The sequence below is a fragment of the Pipistrellus kuhlii genome, unplaced genomic scaffold, assembly GCF_014108245.1.
Source record: "Pipistrellus kuhlii isolate mPipKuh1 unplaced genomic scaffold, mPipKuh1.p scaffold_m20_p_4, whole genome shotgun sequence".
In the NCBI taxonomy this organism is placed as follows: Eukaryota; Metazoa; Chordata; class Mammalia; order Chiroptera; family Vespertilionidae; genus Pipistrellus; species Pipistrellus kuhlii.
Genome location: NW_023425540.1, coordinates 91,809,533 through 91,835,554, shown reverse-complemented (window position 1 = coordinate 91,835,554; position 26,022 = coordinate 91,809,533). Strand labels below are relative to the sequence as shown.

The 26,022-nt window shown below is 54.6% G+C and overlaps 1 protein-coding gene across 10 annotated transcripts in view; it reads right to left on the bottom strand.

Annotated features, from left to right (window-relative positions):
- UNKL (unk like zinc finger) overlaps positions 1-26,022 on the bottom strand; it is a 48,055-nt gene that overhangs the window by 8,258 nt on the left and 13,775 nt on the right. For 7 of the 10 annotated variants that reach the window (XM_036410967.2, XM_036410960.2, XM_036410962.2 and 4 more), the window contains 6 exons: positions 23,355-23,490; positions 22,466-22,583; positions 19,135-19,219; positions 18,270-18,355; positions 16,074-16,136; positions 7,635-7,812 (listed from right to left, as the gene is read on the bottom strand). In XM_036410967.2, coding sequence (XP_036266860.1) covers positions 7,635-7,812; positions 16,074-16,136; positions 18,270-18,355; positions 19,135-19,219; positions 22,466-22,583; positions 23,355-23,490 — 666 coding nt within the window. Of the gene's footprint in view, positions 1-4,298; positions 4,491-4,675; positions 4,816-7,634; positions 7,813-16,073; positions 16,137-18,269; positions 18,356-19,134; positions 19,220-22,465; positions 22,584-23,354; positions 23,491-26,022 lie in introns of those variants that run through there. The other 3 variants (XM_045571475.1, XM_045571478.1, XM_045571479.1) reach the window with 3 other exon arrangements.

The following is a 26,022-nucleotide window of genomic DNA, read 5'->3' as shown; positions in this document are numbered from 1 at the left end:
GGAGGGGGCAGGACCGAGGGGGCAGGACCGAGGGGGCAGGACGGAGCGGGCAGGACCGAGGGGGCAGGACCGAGGGGGCAGGACGGAGCGGGCAGGACGGAGCGGGCAGGACCGAGGGGGCAGGACCGAGGGGGCAGGACGGAGGGGGCAGGACCGAGGGGGCAGGACGGAGGGGGCAGGACGGAGGGGGCTGCACGGAGCAGCACTGTCTCGGCACAAGAGCAGGAAGCTGTCCTTGGGTGGCCGAGGTCGGGCCAACCAGTCCCCTAAGCAGGAGCATGACTCAGGAGTCTCTGGGGTCCCACAGGATCAGCTCAGGGAAGGTGTGGCCCCAAGACCCTAGGGAAATGCCCGGGGAGGGGCAGAAACACTCTGGGACACACCTCTTGAGCCAGAGCAGCCTTCCCAACCCAAAGTTAAGTCTCGTCCAAAGGAGAGCGTGGTGGCATCAAAGGCACAGCACTCAGGAGTTCTGCCACTAAGCACCTTTCTCCCCCTACACCCCACTTCTGGGGGCCCTCAGGCCCCCACCCCTCCCCCGAAGTGGGCCTCTTCCATGTAGCCGAGCCCTGTGCCCCCAGGTGGCTGAGGGTCCCCTAAGTCTCCCTTGATGTCTGGAAGATGCACCAGGTCTCATTTCAAGAGGCCACAAAGTCACCCTACCCTGCCCCTGCCCCTAGGACAGACATCTCCACAGCCCAGGGGACTTACCACAGGGACCCTAGTCAGACCTGCTTCTCTGGGTGAGTGAACTGGGCTTCTGGAGGCTCCTGCCCCTGCCCCGCCCCCAGCTGCCTGGTGCCAAGTGTCACAGAGCCCCCTGGACCACATCCTACAAGCAACCTCAGGTTAAAGCTGCCCACGCAGAGGCCACGCCAGAGGCACAGCCGTGTCTCCTGCACAGGGTCCTGGAGGAGCAGCGGGGGCCCAGGCTGCAGGAGGAGCTGCATTCAAATGGAAGAGCTGAGCAAAGTGCAACTCAAGGAACCTGCCTACGCTGGGGAGGGGGCTGCTGCCTTTTCTAAGGAGAGGCGTTTACTGTCATCAGCAGGAAATACGGGGCAAGAGATGTGTGACTTCCAAAGAACGTAAGTCCTCAGGATAAGCAAATCTATGGGGAGCCAGCTGTGGTACACATGGAGCGCGGCCATAGGGTTCAGCCGGAGCGGCATCCCCAGCTACCCTTCCTCAGCCCCCCCCCGGGGGGGGTATGTGAGGGCTCCTGGCCAATGAGCGGTGCTCAGGCACGCACATCTGAAAGCCACTGGCTCCCGCCTCCCGCCTCCGTGGTGTGAGGCCTGTTGTGCACACTGAAAAGTAAGGGGCCTCGTGTCCATGATGCAAGGGAGCAGCACTGCCTGGCGAGGCCCAGGGCCTGCATCTGACCCTTGTGTCATCACCACTGCCTGCAGGTACCACCCCGACGTGGCCCAGCTTGGGAACCAGGGCCCGGAGCAGAGAGGAGACCACGCTCCACTGACCAGAGATGATGTTGGGGGAATCACTGAGCAACCCCCCAACCCCAGCATCAGAACATCCCGACCAAGCTACCAAGTCGCCTGGAGAACACTGCCCCCCCCCCCCCCCATTATCTGTCACCAGGAGCAGTGGGAGGTACCAAGAGAACTACCAACACAAAGGTGTGAAAGACTTTGAAGGTCTTATCTGGAAAAGTGGGGTTCAAGAATCCCTAGATTCCATCTGTGAGAGGCGGGAAGGTGCTGAGCTGGAGACACTGACCCTGCAGATGCCTAACTGTGCAAGGACCACAGTGGCGGCAGCACCGCAAGCTCTTTTGTCCCCGAGAAGGTGATGGAGACAATGAACGTTCCTCACTGTGGCCTCCTGAGTGTGACAACAGCAGCCTGGAGGCTGCCCTGCTCAGCCGGACCAGCTCCTCCAGCAGGTTCCCCTGACACACCACACGGCACAGCCAAGACAGGCAATGTGGAAACAGCCTGACGCCACAGCCCAGGCCTCAGGAAGGCCTGGAGGCAGGGACCCACAGGGGCAGCGCCGACCTCTGCCCTGCAGCCTCCCTCCATGGGCTCCCTCTGCCTGTCCGCTGTGCTGCTCACGCCCTTCTCTGCAGCCAGTCCCTCCCTCTCCACAGGCACGGCCCCAGGAGCCTCTGGGTCCGGGGGCTGCTAAAAGCAAGCACCACAGGTCGGGCAGCTTCGAGCACCACATACCCATTCTCCCAGCTCTGCGGCCAGAAACTGAGACCAGGGGGCACAGGGCTGCGTGCCCTCTGGAGGCTCCGTCCTGCCTCTTCCAGCTTTGGCTTTGTCAGCAACCCTTGGCCTTCCTTGGCTGGTGGCTGCATCACACTCTCTCTCCTCCATCATCACATGGCTGCTCTCCTCTGTGTCTGTGTCTAAATCTCCTCCCTCTTATAAGAACAGCAGTCATCTTGGATGAGGGCTCCTGTCAATGACCTCATTTTACCTATTTTGCAAAGACCATCTCATGTTCCAGGTCAGCAGCAGGGGGGAGGACTGGAAAACATAATTCAACCCACAACAGAGGGGATTACCTGGGGACGTACCCACCTGATCCACCCCCCACCCCCCCAGGCTGTGCTCTGGTGCTTGGATGGGCACCTCCCACAGAGCCAGAGCCCAGCCTGCTGGGACCCCTCCCCAAACCTGTCCTGCTGCTATGAATTCCAGGCTCTCGCTGGCACCTGCTCTCCAGGATACTACAGCCCTGCAGGCTCTACAGCACCTCACACAAGCCTGTCTCTGCTGGCCAACCCCCTCCCTCCTGCCATCCTCAGTTTCCAGCTCACTTTTCAAACTGCCGCCCAGGCCTTGCCCTCTGGCCCTGTGCCATGCCCCCAAACCTCTCTGGTCAAAGGCAGCCCCTGCCAGCCGCCTGTCCCTCTCCACCCTCCTCTGCCTGGGGAGGGAGCTCAGCAGCCCCTCCACGCTCAGGCACACATGGTTTCTGCAGCCCTCACAGCTAGCTGCCCCAGATGCCCCTCAGTGCAGCCGCACTGCCGCCTCAATGGGCGCCCAGGTGCCGCCCTCAAACTGGTGCACCCGGGTCACTCCCTGAGCTGGAGCCCCGTGGGGCCCTTAGCTCCTCCTCCCCCTCAGCACACAGCAGAGGCCCCAGGCCCCAGCATTTCTGCAGGCTGCCCTGCCCCTTCACCCTGACCTGGATTGTCTCCGAGTGGCCTTGGCAGTAGCCAATCCTGCCTCCCAAAAAGGAATGCGCCATCTTGGCATGCAGGTCAACACTTCCCGGCTGGACTCGGCCTCACCCTGCCCCATCCTGGTCCTGCCAAAGCAGCCTTCCCACCCCCAAATGGTTCCTTTTTTGTCCTCAAGCCTGACACTGCTGCTATGGGCTGCAGCTTCCGTTAGCCCCACCAGTCCTGGGGAAACTCCTGCTCAGCCTCCAAAACCCTCTGAGAACCTCCCCGCTCCATTCCTGCACGTCAGCCTAGACCTGAGACCCCCTCCTCACCCCACCCCTCCCGCTCCGCCCTGCCTCCGCCATCTCCCGAAAGAGGCAGATCTGGAGTTGGGCCTGAAAACATGGGTTCAGCCCTCAGCACCTGCAGTCCTAGGATCAGGTTAGAGATGGTCAGCTCCAAAGGTAACAAGAGTTCCAGAAGCACCTTTTGAATAACAAAGGCACAAAAGGGGGCGCAAACTAGACTGCTGGAGCCTTTTCTCACCTAGAAGTGATTTATTTCCCCAAGCTCCCCCCACCCCACCCCACGACTCAGCACCCAAGTGCCCCCGACTGCCCCCTCAGGTGCAGTGGCATCGGAGGGGCCAACCCCGCCCTGACAAACCACAGCCTGCTCCCGGCGCACAGGCAGACCACCGCGCCCAGGATGTGTCCCGGCCCACACTCATCAGCAGGACTTCCATCCCACCATACCTTGCTGTTCCTGAGAGCAGACCCAGGTCTCCCAGAATAAAGGAAGAACTGACTTTTACTTAAAAGGCTTTAACACTCAACGTGCACATGAACCCACCTACACACCCAAACTGGGCCGTCTGACCCAGAACGAGCCTTGCCAAGATCCAGGAGCCTCCCTGACGTGGATGAGAAATCAGCTGAAAGCTGCCGAGTAATGGCCCTGGCAGAGCCCCGCTCCTGACGTGACACAGCAAACTGGAGAGGCGCCGCGGTCCCCGGAGTCGGGAGTCACGGGGACGATGCACACAGCGCACAGAATTAAAGGCCAAACTGGGGGGCCCGCGGCCGGGGGAGCTCCACGCGCCCACCCACCCGGACCGTCCTCCCCCAACTACAGGGCAGAGAAGCGCCTGGCACACCTGCTCCCTCGCGGGCTCCGTTTCCGACAGGGCGGGCGCAGGCGGCGGGCGCGGAGGAGGCGGGAGACCGTCCTCTCCCGGCAGCAGGAGACCCCGCTCCGCTGGGCGGTGAATGCGCCGCTGAGAACCGCGCGGCGGGCGCCTCTGCAGAGCGGGCTCCCCGCAGAGCAGCTCCTCCGGCGGGCGCCTCCTTCCCTCCCTCCGCAGCCCTGAGAGCTGGTGCCGCCCCTGCCCTCGCACCGGGGCACCGGGCGCCGAGGACCGGGACCGGCGGCGGGAGGGGAGGGGAGGGGAGCACACCTGGGGGAAGGTGCGCGGAGGGGGGGGTGGGAGACGCACCTCTCTTGGGGAGCCGCGCGCGGAGGGCCGCACCGCACCTGAGGGCGCACCGTCCGCTCCGCAGCTCCGCCTAAGGACGACCCGCCCCGGAGGACGCAGGCGGAGGATGCTGACTCACGGGCCGCGCCACCGCCGCCGCGGGCCGCCGCCGCCACCGCGGATTCAAATACGGCCCGCGGCCCGCCCACCGCGCGCCGGCCGCGCCCCCGAGTGACGCAACCTCCGACGCGCCCGCCCTGGCCCCGCCCCTGGCTGCGCAAGCCTTAAAGGGGCCGCGCCGCCCCACACAGCCCCAAGGTGCCAGCTCTCCCTTCTCTTTGCCGCTGGCCACTTCCAGCAGTGAGCTCCTCTGCTTACTATTTTAATGATCATTATTTACTAAGTTAAATCCTCACCTGAGGATATTTTTCCATTGATTTTTAGGGAGGGAGAGAGGGAGAGAGGGAGAGAGGGAGAGAGGGAGAGAGGGAGAGAGGGAGAGAGGGAGAGAGGGAGAGAGGGAGAGAGAGAGAGAGAGAGAGAGAGAGAGAGAGAGAGAGAGAGAGAGAGACATAAATAGCGATGTGGGCAGGGGAGGAGCCTGCAACCAAGGTACATGCCCTTGACCGGAATCGAACCTGGGACCCTTCAGTCTGCAGGCTGATGCTCTATCCACTGAGCCAAACCGGTCAGGGATCCATTGATTTTTAGAGAGAGAGAGAGAGAGAGAGAGAGAGAGAGAGAGAGAGAGAGAAACATGGATGTAAGAGAGACACATCGACTGGCTGCCTCCTGCATCGGGCAGGATGGAGCCTGAAACCCAGGTATGTGCCCTTGACCTGAAATTCAACCCAGGGCCTTCAGTCCGTAGGCTGACACTCTATCCACTGAGCCAAACCTGCTAGGGCAGTGGTCACTGTTTTCATCTGAAACCTGTTCATGTGGAGTGAGAGGCAAAGGAAATGAAATCTGTCAAATGACCTGAGATGATTCCACAAAAATCCATTAAATACAAAATAGTCTAGAAACCACACCTATTTTTTTGTTTACTTTAAATGAATAAATTAATAACTTTAAAGTGAATTATTCTGATTCAGTGCATTTGCACTGAAACTGTACCACTGGAGGAAACATCCAGTCTATACCTGTTTGCCCCAAAGCAGGTCAGTGTGGGAGCCCTCAGCAGCGGGAACACTGCCCAGCGAGGGCCCTCCTGGGCCAGAGGGCAGTTCCAAGGATTCCATTACTTACATAACTGGGGCGGAATCAGGCTATAATTTGATGTGTGATCTCAGGAGGGTGAGCATAGAAAACGTGAGGATCACACTGACAGTAGAAGCTCATTATTTTAACAACAGCAACAGAAATGTATTATCTGTAAATGGAGGCAATGTTGATCCTGAACAAAAATTCACTCTTTACTTCCTGGTAGTTGGTTCAAGAAATATTTAACCTTTTGCACTCCGCTGTCCCCTCTCAGGGGACATCAAAATTCTAGCATATCACTCAGATGTCCCCTCTCAGGGGGGACATTGTAGTTAGTTAGTGATTACGGGGAATTGAGTTAATTCAACGCACGTTTCCGCTGCAAAGTAGCGTCGAGTAGCTGGTAGCCAATGTCCAGAATGGTTCGGAGTGCAAAGGGTTAAGTCAGTGAAAGCGCACACAGCAAGATGGTCAATGCCACACTATGCAGGCTGAGGATGCCCCCTTAGGTGTTAGATAAAGACCGCAAAAATTACTAGAAATATGCTAACTCCAACCATCACCTGCCCATAAGTCATCACCTGCCCATCGAGACCCCTTTCAAAGCACAGATGCACCCAGTTCTGTTCTTCACTCAAGTGAGCAGAACCTCACCTGTTTAGGGGCAGGAATTTCATTTTCCTAGTTAATTTTCTCATATGCCCAAATTTTACCATTACTACCTTTATATTGGGGGAAAGAAGCTTTCCTTTAAGAGTTGTTTGTGCTCATCTGTAACAATGAAATTTTGTGCCGAAACCGGTTTGGCTCAGTGGATAGAGCGTCGGTCTGCGGACTGAAAGGTCCCAGGTTCCATTCCGGTCAAGGGCATGTACATTGGTTGCAGGCACATCTCCGGTGGGGGGTGTGCAGGAGGCAGCTGGTAGATGTTTCTCTCTCATCGACGTTTCTAGCTCTTTATCCCTCTCCCTTCCTCTCTGTGGAAAATCAATAAAATATTTAAAAACAAACAAACAAACAAACAAACAAAAAGAATGGAATTTTGTGCTGCCCAGGCTGGGACTCATGGGAGTTGCACTTTCGCAGCCAACTGGCACAGAGACAGTTTCGAACTCCCACAAACAGAGGCCTCCCCTGGACCTCCCGGTCCCAGGACGGAGGGAGACCTGTGTGAGGGTCAGCTGAGCAATGCAGAGCACCCTCCCCCGGTCCCAGGTGCCCCACCACTCCGACGTGGCCTGTGGGGGCCAAGGGGCAGGCACAGCCCCCAACACCCTTTTAGCTGTAAGTCCATCTTGTTCTTCCCTACATTTTCACCACAGTCCCCCCCACCGGAGCCCCAAGCCTCCGTCCGGGCCGGCAGACAGGTTCCCCCAGCCTGCCTCCAATCACATGGCCCATCAGTCCACAAACTAGGAACCAGTTTGCTGGGAACCACGACAGTCATTTGTAATGACTCGTTGGCAGGCATGCCCATGGCCTTCTGGACTCATCCCTACTCCCTCCCACCCTTGTCATGGTCCCCCACCTTCTGCCCTCGCCGTCCCCCCAACTCCCACTTCCATCTCCCTAAAGCCCCCGGTTCTCTGCCTTGCCCTGAAGCCAGTGCAGCTGCCCCGCCTGAGGGCTGCTCATCAGATCTGCAGCCCCAGCCCCAGGCTGCCGGCGAGGCTGGTGTTTCCACGACCTCGACCTCGTGCCGTGCAGCCAAAGTGACCGACGACCAGATCACAGGTGGGTTTCCCACCTTATTCCCCACACGCTACAGTGTGAGGGCTGGAGAAGTCAGGGAAACGAGAGTCTCGGGCTTACCTGGGATGGCCTCGAGGGCACTGCCAGTGGGGTCCAGTGGGTGGGCACGGGCCGAGAGAATGGGCAGAGCAGTGGGGGAGGAGCCGCTGGAACCCGCGCTGGACGCCAGGCTGGATGCCATGCTGGAGCTCACGCTGGGAGCAAGCGGGTGAACCACTGTGAACACCGCCAGGTGGTTCTGTGCGGAGACACAAATAAGGTGAGCAGGCGCAGCTGAGCGCGGCCGTGCACAGACAGATCCGCTCACTTCCACCCCTGACCAAAAAGCAATGGAAGTGGGCTTCACCCCAAATGTCTAGTGATTCACAACGACCTAGACAGGCAGACTCAGTAGCTGCCAATCACCCAGGGGCGGGAACAAAGGTATCGAGAAAGTCTCCCCTAATGAACCGCTCTGCAGGAAGCGGCTTCCTAGAGTCGGCATTCACCACTAGAAAACAAACACCCACAGACAAAAGCAGTTGAGAACAAGCCATCTTCTGAAGACGGATGAAATGGTCCCATAACCGCATTACCGAAGAAAAGTAAAAAACGGGGAAATTCACGGGGAATACGATGGGCAACAGATAAGAACACGGAGAGCTGGCCCATCGTGGACGAAGAGCCGAGAACATGCAGGGCGCTGTGCGCAGGAAAAGCTGCAGTGAAAGTGACCGGGGACAGAGCTGGGAGCCAGCCCACACTGCGTTTACCAATTTTATTTTTTTAAATGTATTTTTATTTTTATATGTATTATAGTTTACGGTACATTCAGTATTATTTTGTATCACCTTCAGGTGTATAACATATTGGTTAGACAACCGTATACTTTGCAAAGTGTCCCCCTGGTATGTCCAGTGCCCCACTGGCACCACACAGCCTTGTCCCCAGTCCCCGAAACCCCTCCCCTCTGGCAACCATCAGTCTGTTCTCTGCATCTGTGAGTCTGCTTCTGTTTTGTTTCTTTTTTTAAATATATATTTTATTGATTTTTCACAGAGAGGGAGAGGGATAGAGCGCTAGAAACATCGATGAGAGAGAAACATCAATCAGCTGCCTCCTGCACACTCCCTACTGGGGATGTGCCCGCAACTAAGGTACATGCCCTTGACCGGAATCGAACCTGGGACCTTTCAGTCTGCAGACCGACGCTCTATCCACTGAGCCAAACCGGTTTCAGCTATTTCTGTTTCGTTTGTTCATTTATATTGTTCTTTCTTTTTATTGACTGTTTATTTATTTTTAAATATAGTTATTGATTTGAGAGGAAGGGAGAAGGAGAAAGATAGAAACATCAATGATGTGAGAGAATCATTGATCAGCTGCCTCCTGCACGCTCCTACTGGGGATCGAGCCTGCAACCAGGGCATGTGCCCTGAAGGGCATGTGCCTATGACCTCCTGGTTCATAGGTCAACACTCACCCACTGAACCACACTGGCCAGACCGCACTGAGTTTAAAGGCAGACTCCTGTTACTAGGACATCGGGAGTCAGAGCTATAGGGAGGCAAAATGATGTGATGTCCAGGTTCTGCCTCAAAATAATACAGAAGTTAACCTGGGGGTGGGGCAGCTGCTACAAGGCCAACGACAAGGCGGGGTTACCAGTTTGTCAGCCTAAGGGAGGTTTTCCATAACAAGGAGTGTTACTATGCACTTTGTCAGACAGACATCTGCATAGGACAGTTTTTCAAAGTGCATATTACTTGGCTCAAGGCCTGTGTTCATGGGCTCCCAACTCCCTCTACTGGCTTTGCTCAAGAGAGCGCTCCTTGGCAGGCCACGGTCACGGGTGCAGAGACCCTGGAACTGAACACCACTGTATGTTTGAAGTGACAATCCTATATAATAAAAGGCTAATGTGCAAACTGACCAACCAGCAGAATGACTGATCGCTATGACATGCACTGACCACCAGAGGGCGGACACTCAATGCAGGAGCTGCTCCCTGGTGGTCAGTGCGCTCCCACAGGGGGAGTACCACTCAGCCAGAAGCTGGGCTCACAGCTGGCAAGTGCAGCAGCAGTGGCGAGAGCCTCTCCTGCCACCTCCATGGCAGTCGGACACCCCCTGAGGGCTCCCAGACTGGGCTGAGGAGCCCCCCCCCCCCCCCCGTGCACAAATTTCATGCACTGGGCCTCTAGTTTAAAAATAAAAACTCAAACTGCAGAAGTCTAAGGAACGGTGTCCCCTATGCTCCCTGAGGTCACCCACAAGCAAGCATCCCTATCCTTCCGGCTGTGGAGGTGTGACCACAGGCCTCCCTGTAATCCACGGAGACCGGTCACACTGCAGATGCCCCAATTAAATCCCACACACTGCCTGACCCGGAGCCACCAGCCGGAGGCACACACCGTGACTTCACTGACCCACACAAGGCAAGTCACACTGCAGGACACGCCCCATGAAAGGCCTCAGGGACAACTGGTCCTGAAATTCCATGACAACATCCTGTTGGGCCCTTTCACAGAGGCCATGGTTGTTACAAATGTACCAGGATGGGCCAAGCCCCTAACATTGCCATTCCACTTCCCATCTGTATGAATCTGACTCTTCTAGGGACCTCTAATGCATGAAATCATACAGTAAGTGGTCCTTTGTGTCCAGCTCACTTCACTTAGCAAAGCCATCTTTTTCATGGACTGAATGTCTATGTCCCTCCAAGACCAGTGTTGAAGCCCTAACCCCGGATGACTGGAGACAGGGCTGCGAAGGAGGCGATTAAGGTTAAATGAGGTAGTAAGAGTGGAGTCCTGATCCCATAGGACTGGTAGGATTTGTATCCTTATAAAAAGAGAAAGAGACACCAGGGATGTGCACACACAGAGGCATAGAATGTGAGCACATACAAGACTTGGGCAGTCTGTAACCCGAGAGAGAAAGGCCTTGGAGAAATCAGACCTGCCTAGCCTTTGATCTAGGACGTCCAGCCTCGGGAACTGAGAGAAAATGAATTTCTGTTATTTTAGCCGACAGTCTATGGTGTTTTGTTATGGCAGCCAAGCTAATAGTCTTCGAGGTTCACCCGAGTTGTAGCCTTTTATTTTTATTTTTATTTTTTTAAAATATATTTTATTGATTTTACACAGAGAGGAATTGAGAGGGATAGAGAGTTAGAAACGTCAATGAGATGAGAGAGAAACATCGACCAGCTGCCTCTTGCACACCCCCCACTGAGGATGTGCCCGCAACCAAGGTACGTGCCCTTTACCGGAATCGAACCCGGGACCTTTCAGTCCACAGGCCGACGCTCTACCACTGAGCCAAACTGGTTTCGGCCCGAGTTGTAGCCTTTTAAAGGCTGAATAATATTCCACGGTATGTATGCACCACAGTATGCTCATCCATTCATCTGTCCATGGGCACACCAGTTGCTTCCATCTTTTGGCAATTCTGAATGCTGCTGCTATGAACAAGGGGGAACAAACATCCCTCTGAGACACTCCTTTCAATTCTCTTGGGTATACAGCATACCCAGAGGTGAAATCACTCCATCGCATGGTAGTTCTATTTTCAATTTTTCCAAGGCACTACCATACTGTTTTCTAATGCATAAAGGTTGCAACTTTTCCACATTTTTACCAACACCTCTTATTTTCTGTTTTGTTTTGTTTTTTTTCCTTACAGCAGCCAACTTAATGAGTGTGGAAGTCATATCTAATTGTGAATATGACAGATAGGACAAGGATCTCAATGGGCAGTTCTAAATGTTATTTCTTTATAAAAAATATATTTTATTGATTTTTTAAAGAGAGGAAGGGAGAGGGAGAGAGAATTAGTAACATCTATGAGAGAGAAACATTGATCAGCTGCCTCCTGCACACCCCCTACTGGGGATGTGCCCACAACCAAAGTACATGCCCTTTACGGGAATCAAACCCGGGACTCTTTAGTTCGCAGGCCGACACTATCCACTGAGCCAAATGGTTAGGGCTAAACGTTATTTCTTGCTGAATGTTGAATATAGCACAATAATTTGCAGACGCAGCAGTAAATAGGATAAGCTGAAGGGGGAATTCAAGAGATGACAATGCCAACTGCAAAGAAGCAATCAACATATAATTGACCAAATCATGTGGATACGCTATGGCCAAACCCCCTTCCAATAGGCAGAGCTTTGCTGCAAGTAAATAAAACTAGCTTGTGACAACACTTCTTGTTGTTTAGTTCTCACCTGAGGATATGATTTTTAGAGAAAAATGGGTGAGAGAAAAACATAGATATGACAAACACTAATCTGCGGCCTCCTATACGTGCTCCAACCAGAGATTGAACCCACAACCTTTTGGTGTATGGGATGACACTCCAACCAACTGAACCGCCCTGCCTGGGCTCACCTCTGTCTTTTTATCTTTATTTTTATTGATGTTTAGAGAGGAAGGGAGGGGGAGAGCAAGAAACATCAATGTGAGAGCATAACATTGATCAGTTGCCTCCTACATGCCCCATACCAGGGATTAGCCCACAACCCCAGACATTTGCCTTGATCAGGAATCAAACCAGCAACTCTTTGGTGCCCAACCAATTGAGCCACAAAAGTCAGGGCCTTTTTTTATTTTACTTCTTACAGATTTTTAATTGATTTTTAGAGAGAGAATAAGAGAGAGGGAGAGAAACATTGATGTAAGAGCAAAACATCAATCAGCTGCCTCCTGCACATCTCTCATGGGGGATCGAGCCCATAACCTGGGCAACTCTTTGGTGCATGGGAGGACGGATGCCCAACCGACTGAGTCTCACTGGCCAGGGCTCACCTCTTGCTTTATTTTTTTTTAAAAAATATATTTTATTTTTATAGAGAGGAAGGGAAAGGGTGAGTTAGAAACATCGATGAGAGAGAAACATCAATCAACTGCCTCCTGCACAGCCCTTACTGGGGCCGTGCCCGCAACCAAGGTACATGCCCGAGCAAGTTACAATAGGCTGACGTATGTCAGTGAGAAGGGGGACAGGAGGAATTAACCAATGAACTTATATGTGTGTGTGGGAGGGGACGGGAGCAGGTGGAGGGGGCCATGGGGGTGACAGCTGCAATACTTGCTTTTTTAAAAAAATTTAAAAAAATATATATATTTTTTTTGATTTTTAACAGAGAGGAAGGGAGAGAGGTAGAGAGTTAGAAATGTCAATGAGAGAGAAACATCGGCCAGCTGCCCCCTGCACACCCCCCTACTGGGGATGTGCCCGCAACCAAGGTACGTGCCCTTGACCGGAATTGAACCTGGAACCTTTCAGTCCGCAGACCGACGCTCTACCACTGAGCCAAACCAGCTTCAGCACAGCTGCAGTACTTTCAACAACAGAGAAACATTCTGCAGAAGAGTGTGCATGTTAGCAAGTGCCCTGAGGTGCTTGGGATGACGACTCTGTCCAACCACGGGGCTGGCACAGGGTGAGCACTCTGGGGCTGGCAAGGTGACATGGCTGGCTGCCTTACCCGGGGCCTCTCGGGTGGGGCCAGAGTGAGTGCTGGGCTCTGGGCACCCTGGGAACAGCGTCCCCAGCCTCTGCAGCCACATGGATCCTCTCCTGGGCCACGATGGTGCCTCAACCCTTCCACTTCACATGCTCCATCACGTGTGGCCTGGGAAACAGGCTTCTGAGGAAGAGACACCCAGGAAGGAAGACGGGAACTGGGGAGGGGCCAGACTCAGCAGGAATTGCACCAACAAAAGCCCTGGACAGAGAGGCACCGGGGGCTCCCCATGGCCGAGGCCCCGGAAACGAGAGCCACAGTCGGGGCTGGGAACACAGGGACAGCCGCTGACACAGAGGAGATGGGAGGGACCCAGGGACGTACAGACCTGCGCAGGGAAGGGGTCCCCAGGGCAGCCACTGGTCTGAGAGCACTGGGCCGCCTCAGCATACCCTCCAGCTTTTCTACTGAGCAGGAATGGGGGGAGACAGGGAGTGGCGGGGGGAGTAGGTCTCGGGGAAAGGCTGGCAATACTAACCTCGTCCAGGGACCCTGGCAGCTGGCCCCTAATCCTGCCCACCTGGGGCGCTCGCTGCCCCCGGAGCCAGCTGGACGGAGTGGACGGGGTCTCTGAGCACAGGCAAGGCTGTCAGATGGCCTTGGCCAGTTTACTCACAGCGCAGAGGGGGCTGGAGCCACAGTGTGAGACACACCAGCTGGTAGGGGCAGCGGGACCCCCAGGGCGGCTCACACAGGACCGCCCACCCTTCCCGGGGCCTCTGGGCGCTGACTGGCATGGGGTCCCTCGCCGTGCGACTTGGCGAGTCTGCCCTCGGCTCCTTTCCTAAGCCCTGAGACAGGCATGTGCCCACTGGCTCCTTATTCCTAACACGTCATGTTTCAGGTTTGCAATGAACAGCTTGTCCATTTTCATCTCTCAAGGAAAAAAACCACCACAAGATAACTAAGTTGCATTTTTACTTTCAACTGTCCTTCTGCTGAGTTCGAACACGGGCTTCAGAAGCTCCGAAGAGAACACACGTGACTACATGAGCTGCTCAGACAGACATCTGGGAGGAAAACCTGCCCTCGGGGGGGGGGGGGGGGGGGCGTCCCGGAGACCAGGAGAGAAGGGAAGGAGAGGTGTTGCAGGTAGGCATTTGAAGATCACCCGACAGCCCTAGCCGGTGGCTCAGTGGACAGAGCGTCAGCCTGCCGACTGAAGGGTCCTGGGTTCCAGCCAAGGGCACATGCCCGGGTTGTGAGCTTCACCCCCAGTGAGGGGTGTGCGGGAGGCGGCTGATCGGTGATTCTCATAACCGATGTTTCTCTCTCTCCCCCTCTCCCTTCCTCTCTGAAATCAATGAAAATATATTTTAAAAAATAAATTAAGAACACCGACAGTGACGAGCAGGTGAAGTCCTGCCGGAGGTGAGCTCTGCTGCCTGCCCCTCCCCAGGCCTTCCTGATGGTTACAGCTCTGCTCCTTACGGGGACGGGTAAAAACAAGCGTTCTGAGTCCTGAGGGCACCGGTTTTGGGGGGAAAAAAGTTGTTTCTCAAAACAGACTAGGTTTGAACAAGCCTGAAGGCTGGGCTGGGCAGAACAAGGGCAAAGACCCCAACTTTGCTGAAGCCTCAGGACGGGGGGCTCCGCGGGGAGCTCCCCTCAGCCTCACTGAGGAGGGAACAGTTAACAGAACCCCGAGGAATCTCAGGACGTGCCCATAAGCTGTGGCCCGGAGCAGCGGTCGCCAGCCGGTGGTCCGTGAGGTCCGAAAGGCCGGCCACCGCGGACCTGGAGCCCGAGCCCGTGACCGAGGATGCTGCCTGGGCTGAGCTGTGTCCCAGGCCCCCGTGTCGGAGTCCTGACCCCGGAAACCCCAAAGGTGACGTCGTTACTTGGGAAGGGGAACTTTAGTGCCCTGAGAATCGAGTTTAAATTAGAATGGGTCCTGCCGAAACCGGTTTGGCTCAATGGATAGAGAGTCGGCTTGGGGACTGAAAGGTCCCGGGTTCGATTCCGGTCAAGGGCATGTACCTTGGTTGCGGGCATATCCCCAGTGGGGGGTGTGCGAGAGGCAGCTGATCGATGACTCTCTCTCATCGATGTTTCTGGCTCTCTCTCTCTCTCCCTTCCTCTCTGTACAAAATCAATGAAATATATTAGGAAAAAATAAAATAAAATAAATCAGAATGGGCCCTAATCACTGTGACCGGAGTCTTATAAGAACGGGGGGTTTGGAGACAGACAGCAGGCTCAGGGAAGGTGCTGAGGAGATAGGGAGAAGGCAGTGTCCTGGCTTCCAGCCTCCACCCTGAGAGGGTCAGCGTCTGTTTAAGCTCCATCTGCGGGGCTGTCACAGCGGCCCAGGTCACCGATGCAGACCAGCGAGGTTGTGCTAGTCTACTTCCCCGTGGGGGAAACCTTCGAAGGTTCGGGTCTCATTATTTCCAAGGTATAGGCAGGCCTTGTTTTATTGCACTCTACAGGTGTTACTTTATTTATTTATTTATTTTTTTACAAACTGAAGGCAAAACCCTCCACCAGCAAAAAGATGACAACTCACCTAACTGGCCTACGTGCTTTATTGCGGTGGTCTGGAGCCAAACCACAGTATCTCCAAAACTACGTTTTAAACATTAAAACAAAGGACATGTGGAACAGATGACTTTAAGGAGATAATGAAAAACAATGAAAAGCACAGTTAAACGCCCTGGCTGGGCAGCTTGGCTGGTTAGAGCAGCATCCCAATACCAGGTTGTAGGTTTGATCCCCAGTCAGGGCACAAACAAAAATGAGTGAACGCATAAATAAGTGGAACAACAAATTGATGTTTCTCTCTCTCTCCCTCTCTTGCTCTTTCTCTCTTTCTCTCTCTCTCTCTCATCAATAAACTAACAAGTGAATACGTAGTTAAATTACAGTGAACATTAACCAGGCCGCTTTGTGGCAGGAGTGAGCATGACCAAGTCAGAAAGCCATCCCTCAGGCCTGCTGGCCCTGACCACAGGGCACGGGGAAGCCCGCCCAGGAGCATGTACCTGCTTACTGTCGTGCTCACTGGCTTTCTGGCTGCCCTCAGCAGGGGAGTCCCTCCACTTCGCCTGCAACAGAACAAAGAAAACATAGTGGATTAAAAACACAAATATACAGAGACCCGAGCTTTGACAGGTGCCAAAGTCTCATAACAGAAAAAGCATTCAGATCTGCTAGCTCTGCTTTGGTTCTCCTGAATCCATTTCTTACACCTGGACTTTGACCCCCAGGCTAGGATGTGTGAAGGTAGCATGTCAGCTCCAGGCACCCTGAAGCCACAACGGGGACAAACCCCAAACAAGCCTTTCTCTACAGGGGTCCCTTCAAGAGCTGGGGAGTTTTGGAAAGACTGAGGCAAAGAATGACTTAGGGCAATTCCTCTCCTTTACCCACCTAACTAGAAGGTGGCCCCTCCCCTCCCCTTCTAGAACACCACCTCTTTCTTTCGTTCTTTTTTTATTAATCCTCACCCAAGGATGTTTTTCCATTGATTTTTAGAGAGAGTGGAAGGGAGGGGGGAGAGAGAGAGAAACATCGATATCAGAGAGAGACAGTGATTGGTTGCCTCCTGCACACCAGGACCGAGAACCTGCAACCAAGATACATGCCCTTGATTGGAATCGAACATGGGACCCTTCAGTCCACAGGCCGACACTCTATCCACTGAGCCAAACCGGCTAGAGTGAGGAGACCAGGTATTGAGCCTGCAACCCGGGCATGTGCCCTGGCTGGGAATTGAACCAGTAACCTCTTGGTGCATGAGCCAACACTCAACCACTTAGCCATACCAGCTGGGCTCAAATCATTTTAATGAACATTTCTTATTGGATTTTAGCTTCTTCCTCATTTTTCACTCCTCGCCCTCGGGTCCGTGTGAACTGTCTCATGGAAAGACAACCAGGGTTGAGCTAGTTCGAGAGGCAGTGGCTGCATGTGTGAAAGTATTATACAAGATGCCCGGCTGCTGTGGCTCAGTGGTTGAGCGTCCACCAGGAGGTCACGACTGGATTCCTGGTCAGGGCATATGCCGGGATTGCGGGTTCAATTCCCAACTGGGGGCATGCAGGAGGCAGCCGATCAATGATTCTCTCTCATCATTGATATTTCTCTCTCTCCCTCTCCCTCCTTCTCTGAAATCAATATAAGATACCACTGTTCACTCTGAAATGACTAATTTGCATCCGGGAGTCTCTTCCCGATGTAATGGAAGACCTGGGGGGTGGGCAAACCCAGGTGCAGCCCTTCCTAAGTGCCGGAGGGGCTCCGAGAACCCGGACCTTGAGCGCAAGGCCTGACCCAGGGAGGAGGATGGGCTCGCCTGAAGAGCAGCCAGCTCGCTGCCCAGCTGAAGGGATTCAGCCTCGTCGCAGACAGATGCTACTTTCCTGGTGACTCCAACAGGACAAATGCACCCCGTCACTGAGCTCGCCTGAGGAAGAGTCCTCTCTGCCCTCTCAAACACCCCACGTGAGGGCATACAAGAGGAGCCACCACCTGTCGGTGAGGGCGGGACACAGTTCTGAACCCTGTCCTCACCAATGTACTCGGTCCTCAAGGACATGAAGGTCCTAACCCATCTCTAGGCCAGATCCCCCATCTCTCACTGCCCCCACAAACCTCTAGGACCACCCTGCTGAGACCCGAGGGTGCTCCCTGCCAGGGACCTGCCCACGCCCGCCTTCAGCCGGCATCTCCCCTCCCAGGGGGACAGTCAGTCCTGAGAAGACCCTGCTGGACGGGGCCCTTTTTCTTTTCTTTCTTTCTTTTTCCCCCCCAATATTTTTATTGATTTTTAACAGAGAGAAAGGGAGAGAGCTAGAAACGTCAATGAGAGAGAAAACCAACCAGCTGCCTCTTGCACACCCCCTACCAGGGATGTGCCCGCAACCAAGGTACACGCCCTTGACTGGAATCGAACCTGGCACCTTTCAGTCTGCAGACCGATGCTCTATCCACTGAGCCAAACCGGCTTCGGCGGGGCCCTTTTCTTTATGGTCAGCCCAAGACGGTGCATCATGTGGGGCAATATGAGGGCCTGGCCAACGGCAAGGCCACGCCAGAGCTCAGCCAGAATCCTCTGGAGTCTTCCAGGAGCTGCCATCCCCAAAGCAGACTGTCTTAACTGCGTCACTCAGGAAGCACAACCCTCTTACAATGTGCCCAGCCGCCCCCAGGCGGCCCCCCAGGACCCATCCACTCACGTTTCCGGGCGGGCAGCTGCTGGCCGCAGAGCTGCTGGTGGGCATGAGGTCTCGGCAGCCCCAGTCGTTGGCCATCCCCAGGTTCTCTGGAGGAAGAGGGAAAGCAGGCTGTGAGTGGCTGCTGGCTCCGCAGGGTCGTTGGCTAACGGATCCCCACAATTAGGGAAGAGCCTACACTGGCCTATGAGAGGGCATCTGAAGCAACATGTGAGCCATCAGGGCGATGGGACCCTCCAGTCTTCAGTTTGAGATACGAATGGTTTGAGAATCAGAAAACAGAGTAAAGTTTCAGTAAGAACAGCCACCCTCCCCATTCAAAGAAAACACAGAAAGTACAGAGGAGCTGGCCACTAGGCGCACACCTGGATCCCCCTCACAGGCTTGTAGGAGGAAGCCGAGGAGCACCATGGGGGAGGACAGGCCCCCGTCGCAGACTCGCTTATGCCTCAGGAACATTCTACGGGCCCATCTGGCCATCAAAACTACCCCCCGACCACAAAAAAAAAAAACCCAAAACCGTGCCAGTGCCAGCCACTGCACTCAGGAGCACTGGAGGCAGGACCAGCCTGCAACAGCTCCCACCCAGGAGCCCAAAAGGCATGTCAGGCCCTCCCACCTGCTCCCCATCCTGGGAGCCCGCTCCCTATCCTGGGAGCCCGCTCAGGGGGAACTGAGTCTGGTGAGCCCGCTGCCCACCCTGGGAGCCCGCTGCCCACCCTGGGAGCCCGCTGCCCGCCCTGGGAGCCCGCTCCCTGCCCTGGGAGCCCGCTCAGGGGGAACTGAGTCTGGTGAGCCCAGGAGCTGTCTCCCCTGATGGGCTTACGACAGCGGCTAAGCCAGAGCCCACCGGGCGTCAGGCACTTACTTTCCACGTGTGCGAAGGCGCAGAAAGGACCGCGAGGGCAGTAGCCGGTTTGGCGCATGTCGTTGCACTTTGTGGACTTGTAGATCTAGGAGCAAAAATAAAATAAAGTGGAGAGACCCGACTGGAAGTGGGTTTCCATGGGAGCCCAGAGAAGATGCCCACACCATGGAGAACAAGCCCCCGCCACCAGGGGAGTCCAGTCGTCAGAAGGGAGGGATGTGGGCGTGGCCCCTCCCCAAAGGCCCATGGTCCCGAATCCCCTCCTCGGCACAGGGCCAGCCAGTCCGGGAACGAGGGCCTGGAGCACCCGTCCTTAAAGTCACACAGTCAGCTTCTCCACCTGGTTTAGTGCCTGGTACACAGCAGGTGCACTTCCAGAAACACGTTAAACGAACACGTGTCTACCCCATGACCAGACCCAATCCACCCCACCTGGGTGAAGATACTCTCTGGCCGTCATCAACACTGGGGCTGGCCCGCAGCACCCAGGACCCAGCAGGAGCAGACCAGCCTCAGGGCTGCAGACGCGCCTCACGGGCGTTGCCACAGCAGGATCGCTGCCCTCCTGCTCAGACCCCACGCCGACACCCCACCAACCCTCCTTCCTTCCCCACCTGCTCAGACGCCTTGCTTCAACTGTCTGCTAGGCAACCACACCAACAAAAACAAGTTCAGCCGAAGCCATTTTGGCTCAGTGGTAGAGCGTCGGTCTGCGGACTGAAGGGTCCCGGGTTCGATTCCAGTCAAGGGCATGTACATTGGTTGCGGGCACATCCCCGATGGGGGGTGTGCAAGAGGCAGCTGGTCGATGTTTCTCTCATCAACATTTCTAGCTATCTATCTCTCTCCCTTCCTGTCTGTGAAAAATCAATAAAATTTATTTAAAAAAAACAAACAACAAAAACAAGTTCAAAGGGTCTTAAACCCACTAAAAATAGCAGGAAGCGGCATGTCATTGTGCATCTTAAAGCACAGCACTTTCAGGACGCAAATGCAATGACACCCCTCCTGCAGCCCAGGTGCCTCACTTGGCAGTCATGCGCTCCCTCCCTCCGGTGCCTGCCTTCTCGTCCAGGGCAGCCTCTAGTGCACACAGCGCTAGGCTTGCTGGTGTGCAATGACCCTGAGAAAAGATTATGCTAAGTACTCTGAGTTTTGTCTTACTTAAGCGTCAACAAATGTAATGTATGCACCAAGCCGTGTGTGTAAAAACAGAGGGCAAACACCCAGAGCCGTGTGGCTGCGAACACCACAGGCAGGCCTGAGATAAAGCCAGGAGCAAAGGCCCCACGGGTGCCACTGGCTGACCTCTTTTCTTCTCTGTTAAGTCACAACATTAGGAGTAAACACAGTTAAGTAAAAATTCACTGGTGTCCACCGGTTTTAAGTCCCAATTCTGCACCTATATGAGCCATATAAAAAGAAGAGCATGGCTCAGTGGATAGAGCATCAGCCTGCAGACTGAAGGGTCCCAGGTTCGATTCCAGTCAAGGGCATGTACCCTGGTTGCAGGCACATCCCCGGTAGGGGGTGTGCATGAGGAAGCTGATTGATGTTTCTCTCTCATCAATGTTTCTAACTCTCTATCCCTCTCCCTTCCTCTCTGTAAAAAGTCAATAAAATATATATATATTTTCTAAAAAAACAAACAAAATTAGCTGAGACCAGTTTGGTCCAGTGGATAGAGCGTCGGCCTGCGGACTGAAAGGTCCCAGGTTCGATTCTGGTCAAGCGCATGTACCTTGGTTGCAGGCACATCCCCAGTAGGGGTAGTGCAGGAGGCAGCTGATTGATGATTCTCTCTCATCAATGTTTCTAACTCTCTATCCCTCTCTCTTTCTCTCTGTAAAAAATCAATAAAATATATTTAAAATAAAATAAAATAAAAAAATAAAAAAAAACAAAATTAAAGAAGAAGAGCAGGAGCCCTGGCCAGTGCAGCTCAGTGGTTGGAGCATCGGTCAATGCACCAAAGGGTTGTGGGTTTGATTCCTGGTCAGGGGCGTGTACCTGGATTGTAGGTTTGGTCCCTGGCCCTGGGCACTGTGTGGGAGGCAACTAATCAATGTGTCTTTCTCACATCGATATTTCTCTCTCTCTCCCCCTCCCTTCTCTCTATCTAAATCAACTGAAAAATGTCCTTGGGTGAGGATTAACAAAACAAACAAAAAAAGAGGAGCATGAGTTGGGGAAACAGGCAAGTGCTGAGCCACAGAAATGGAGAGTCACCTCAGGGTGCAGAGCCAGAGGCCAAGTGAGACTCCTTATCCAGACACTAGCGGTGTGAACAAGCACAACACTTTTTTCCAGTTTCAAAACTCTAGTGAATAAATCATGTGACTAGAAGAGGAAAAAATAAAAGCCTGAGACCAGCTGTTGTGGGGCCTGAAATGCAGGCCTAGGCTTGAGAGAGAAGGTCCGGAGGTGAAGGCTACAATTTACCCAAGTTCACCACACAGCCCGATGCGCCTGCTGGGCTCCAGCTCGGTGCCTGCCTCCCAGAGCCCGGGGCGGTATGTGCCTGAGGCGGCACCTCATTCCCGGCCAGGCTGTGCAGGCCCCCGCAGCCCTCCACCGCCACCCGCTGGCCCCGTCTGCCCTCTCGGCCCGTGGAGTTCAGCAAAGGAGCCCACCCCTCAGTTCACAGGGATCAGCACACACACTGCCACCCCTGAGGGTGGACCCCCTCCCGAGCCCAGCCCCGGCCCCTCCCTCCTTGGTCCCCATGCTCCCCTGCTAACTCAGGCTCTGATGGGGGCTGGGCAGCTTAGTCGTTTTCAACACAAATCCACGTGAGCTCTGGCTGGCGGAGCAGGCTCTGGTCACACCCTGCACGATCCAAAGGAAGGACTGACCTTGACCAACTCTGGGGAGGTGACCTCGGTGCCCCTAGAACGTCTGCCTGGTAAGTGTCTGTTTACCTGGCCTTGGCCACACTGAGTAATTAATAACCATGTGACCTAGGGTGGGAGCCCTGGACCCACGGCCTGAACTCCACTCCGGTCAGCTATGTCTCCACCTCTGACCTCCAACAAAAACCTGAGACACAAGGCTGCCACCACAGGCACAGGGAGAGGGAGGGCTGTCCGTCACTCACTGGGGGAGGGCAGCTGGAAGCTCCCACCGGCCTCCCAGGCCCTGCCCCGGGGACCTGCCCCGTGCTGCCCTCACTCCGTACCCTGACAGTGTAATGAACCCCAACTGCGGACCTAATGGCTTTGCTGAGCTCGGAGTCTCTCTAGAGAGATCCCCAAACATAGCCAGGAGCCACCAGACCCCCCTCAGGCTGTGGCTATGCTGACCGGAGAGCTGGAACCTGCCCGCCGCGTACCTCCGGGTGGAACTGCTGCTCCGTGCGTGAATGGCAGTACTGACAGCTGTCCCCGCTGTCGCACCTCGAGGGCTCACCCCACTCATCGCCGTGCTTCACGCTGGGGCACGGAGTGGACCTGGGCGACAAGGGGGGCACAGGGGGTGCTGGAGGAGACCGCCTTTCTGGTGCCATGGGTGCCGGTCTACCCGCCTGCCGCGGGCCGCCTCTCAGGAGGGGGCACCCACAGGCACAGCCCCCGGAGGGACCGTCTCTTCCCTCTGAGGACAGGCGAGAGCAGGGCGAGGGCCATCCGAACGCAGAAAGCGCTCGGAGTCCCGGGTTAATTTCCAGAGCGATTAAAGGGGGCCTACGTCCCTGACGTCGGGGCCCCCACGCTGCGCGAACAGCATCTCGGAGAAGCGGCCGGTCCCCTGAAGCCAGGAGGCGGCGAGCCCATCTTTTCTTGAGGTCATTTCAAAACTGGACGTGAGACTTTTCCCTCCAGTGTGAAAAGTGAACCCAAACCCTCCCTTCGTCATGTGCTTGGCAGCATTATTGTAACCTGCTTGGTTTCATAGGAAAAAACAAAAAAATACCACCAGTAATAAATGAGACTTTTTGTTTTCTTGGATTTTTAAAATGTTTATTTTCTAACCCTTTCGGATGCATTAAACTCGCTTTACCTTCTCAAGCTAGTATTGGGTCACTAACACTTAGGCTCTCCGTTCCCTGACTGAGAAATGGCTCAGAAAGAACGATGACGTAACCAGCCCTCCACGGCCGACGCCTCAGCCAGGGAGGGGGCACCAGGTGGGCAGAGCGGCTCTGCTCGAAGGAAAAGCGGACACGGGCTCGGGGCCTGGAGGAGGACGGCGGCAGAGGCCAGGGGCCTCGCTCCCGGGCTCACCTGTACTGGAACCTCCGGGGGTTCCGCCGCCGGTCCCTGCTGTTGTGGTAGTGGGGGCAGGCGTAGCCCTGGCGACAGAGGCGCGGAGGCTTCGGGCACTGCTCGGTCTTGTAGCTGCCCAGCACGAAGCTGGTGTCTGAAAAGCAGGAGTCCGCATGTGAGGACTCACGCGTGCTCACAGTGCATGTGCTCGTAGCAGCTCTAGTCATGTAGCCAAAAGGATCAACACCCAGTGTCTGTCCCCAGAGGAGCGGACCAGCACAGTGTGCTCGTCCACAGAGGCCCGGTAGCGGCCACACACAGGAAAGAAGCCCTGGCGCAGCTGCAGTGCGGCCGGGGCTCGAAAACATGACGCTCAGTGCAGGAGGCCAGACACAAAGGACCACGCGGGTGTGTTCCACTCACAGGAAACGGGGAGAACGGGCAACGCCACAGACAGGAAGCAGACCAGGGGGGCCAGGGCTGGGGAGGGGGTGTGGGGAGTGACCGATGACAGCTATGGGGCTGCTGTGGGGAAACCAGAGAGGGCGTGGAACCAGGGAAAGGTGGCGGTTGCACATTGAATGTACTAAGCACCACTGAATGCACACTTAAAATGGCTCATTTAATCCTGGCATAAACAATGGGCTTTGGTGATTATGTGTTGACACAGGTTCAAGACTGTACCAAGTGTCCCCCTACGGTGGGGATGTGGGCAGGTGGGGGCACACGGCATAAAGGGGCTCTCTGTACTTTCCACTCATGTCAAACCTAAAACTCCTCTAAAAACTAAAGACTATTTATTAAATGATTAACGCCATGTATCTGGATTTTATCTCCAAAGCAAAAACACACAAAAAGCCACCAGGGTCATTTAAAAGCAGTAACCAGCCGTAGCTGGTTTGGCTCCGTGGATAGTTGGCCTGGGGACTGAAGGGTTCGATTCTGGCCAAGGGCACATGCCCAGGTTGTGGGCTCAGTCCCCAGTGAGGGGCGTGCAGGAGGCAGCTGAGCAATGATTCTCTCTCATCATTGATGTTTCCAGCTCTCTCTCCCTCTCCCTTCTTGTCTTAGGTCAATAAAAATACATTTAAAAAAGCAGTAACCAATGAGAAGATTCCTAAAACTCCTATCTTCTCTTGGTTAATAACTGACACCTTGCTGCATATGCTGGGTTTTATTTCAATTACAGCTGGCATTCAATATTAGTTCATACGAGTGTACAGCGCAGTGTTTAGGCATTTATACAATTTATGAGTGATCCCCCATTAAGTCTGACAGCAGACATAGTTGTTATAATCTTGACTGTATTTCTTGTGCTGTACTTTATATCCACGTGACTATTTTGTAACTACCAACTTACTTACTAATATGCTGTTTTTATTTATTTTTAAAAAATATATTTTATTGATTTTTTTACAGAGAGGAAGGGAGAGGGATAGTTAGAAACATCGATGAGCGAGAAACATTGATCAGCTGCCTCCTGCACACCCCCTACTGGGGATGTGCCCACAACCAAGGCATATGCCCTTGACTGGAACCGAACCTGGGACCCTTGAGCCCGCAGACCGACGCTCTATCCACTGAACTAAACTGGTTTAGGCTAATATGCTGCTTTTATTTTTATTATTTTTTTATTTTTTATTTTTAAAATATATTTTATTGATTTTACATAGAGAGGAATTGAGAGGGATAGAGAGTTAGAAACGTCAATGAGAGAGAAACATCGACCAGATGCCTCTTGCACACCCCCTACTGGGGATGTGCCCGCAACCAATGTACATGCCCTTGACCGGAATAGAACCCGGGACCTTTCAGTCCACAGGCCGACGCTCTATCCACTGAGTCAAACCAGTTTCGGCTAACATGCTGTTTTTAAATACATCTGCTCAGTGGACTAAACGTTGGTAGCTGAGGAACCAGCAGGTGGGAGGGAGAGGGGGCGGAGGGGCGGAGGGGAGAGTCCTGCTCACGGTGCAGTGAGAGCAGCAACGCCATGCACAGGGCACGTTACAGGACCATACCGCCCGTCCGGCCATACTCAGCTTCACATTCTTCTTACATGACAAGGACGCTAGCCACACGACAGGGCAGAGAGAGAACAAGAGGGGTTTGGCAACAGGAACGCTGACTTTAATAAAATAAAACGGTAAGGCATTTATTCACAAGTATTGACCGAGTGCCTGGAACAGACACGAGGTCCCGTGCTAAGTGGGGGAAACACACATAATGAACCGCATGACAATAACCGTGAGACACAGGCTTACAGACGGCCTTCCGTAGGTGAGTGGTAAATACACCACGGTCCATTCACACCTCCTCCCTTAAGCTCAGCCCTGATGGGACGGGGACCCGAGCACCCGCTCATGCGGGGAGAAGTCAGGGATTTTCCCCTCAGGAAGGCCTATCAGCTGGGAAATGGGAAATGGGACATTCTCAAAGGCATTTTCCCAGAAACACAAAATATCCCAAGTGAAGCACTTATCCTCGATGCTGGCAAGCAGGGAGCTGTGGGCACACTCCGCCCCGAGCAGTGACATCACAGCATGGGGAGGAGCACACGCCGTCTCCCGGTCCTCAGGGCTGGTTCAGCCGGGGGCCCAGTCCTGAGTCTCAGCCCTGGCCATGCGGGTGCCACACACATGGCAGGGCCTGAGAGGGGGAGCAGGACGCGGGAGGGATCCGGAAA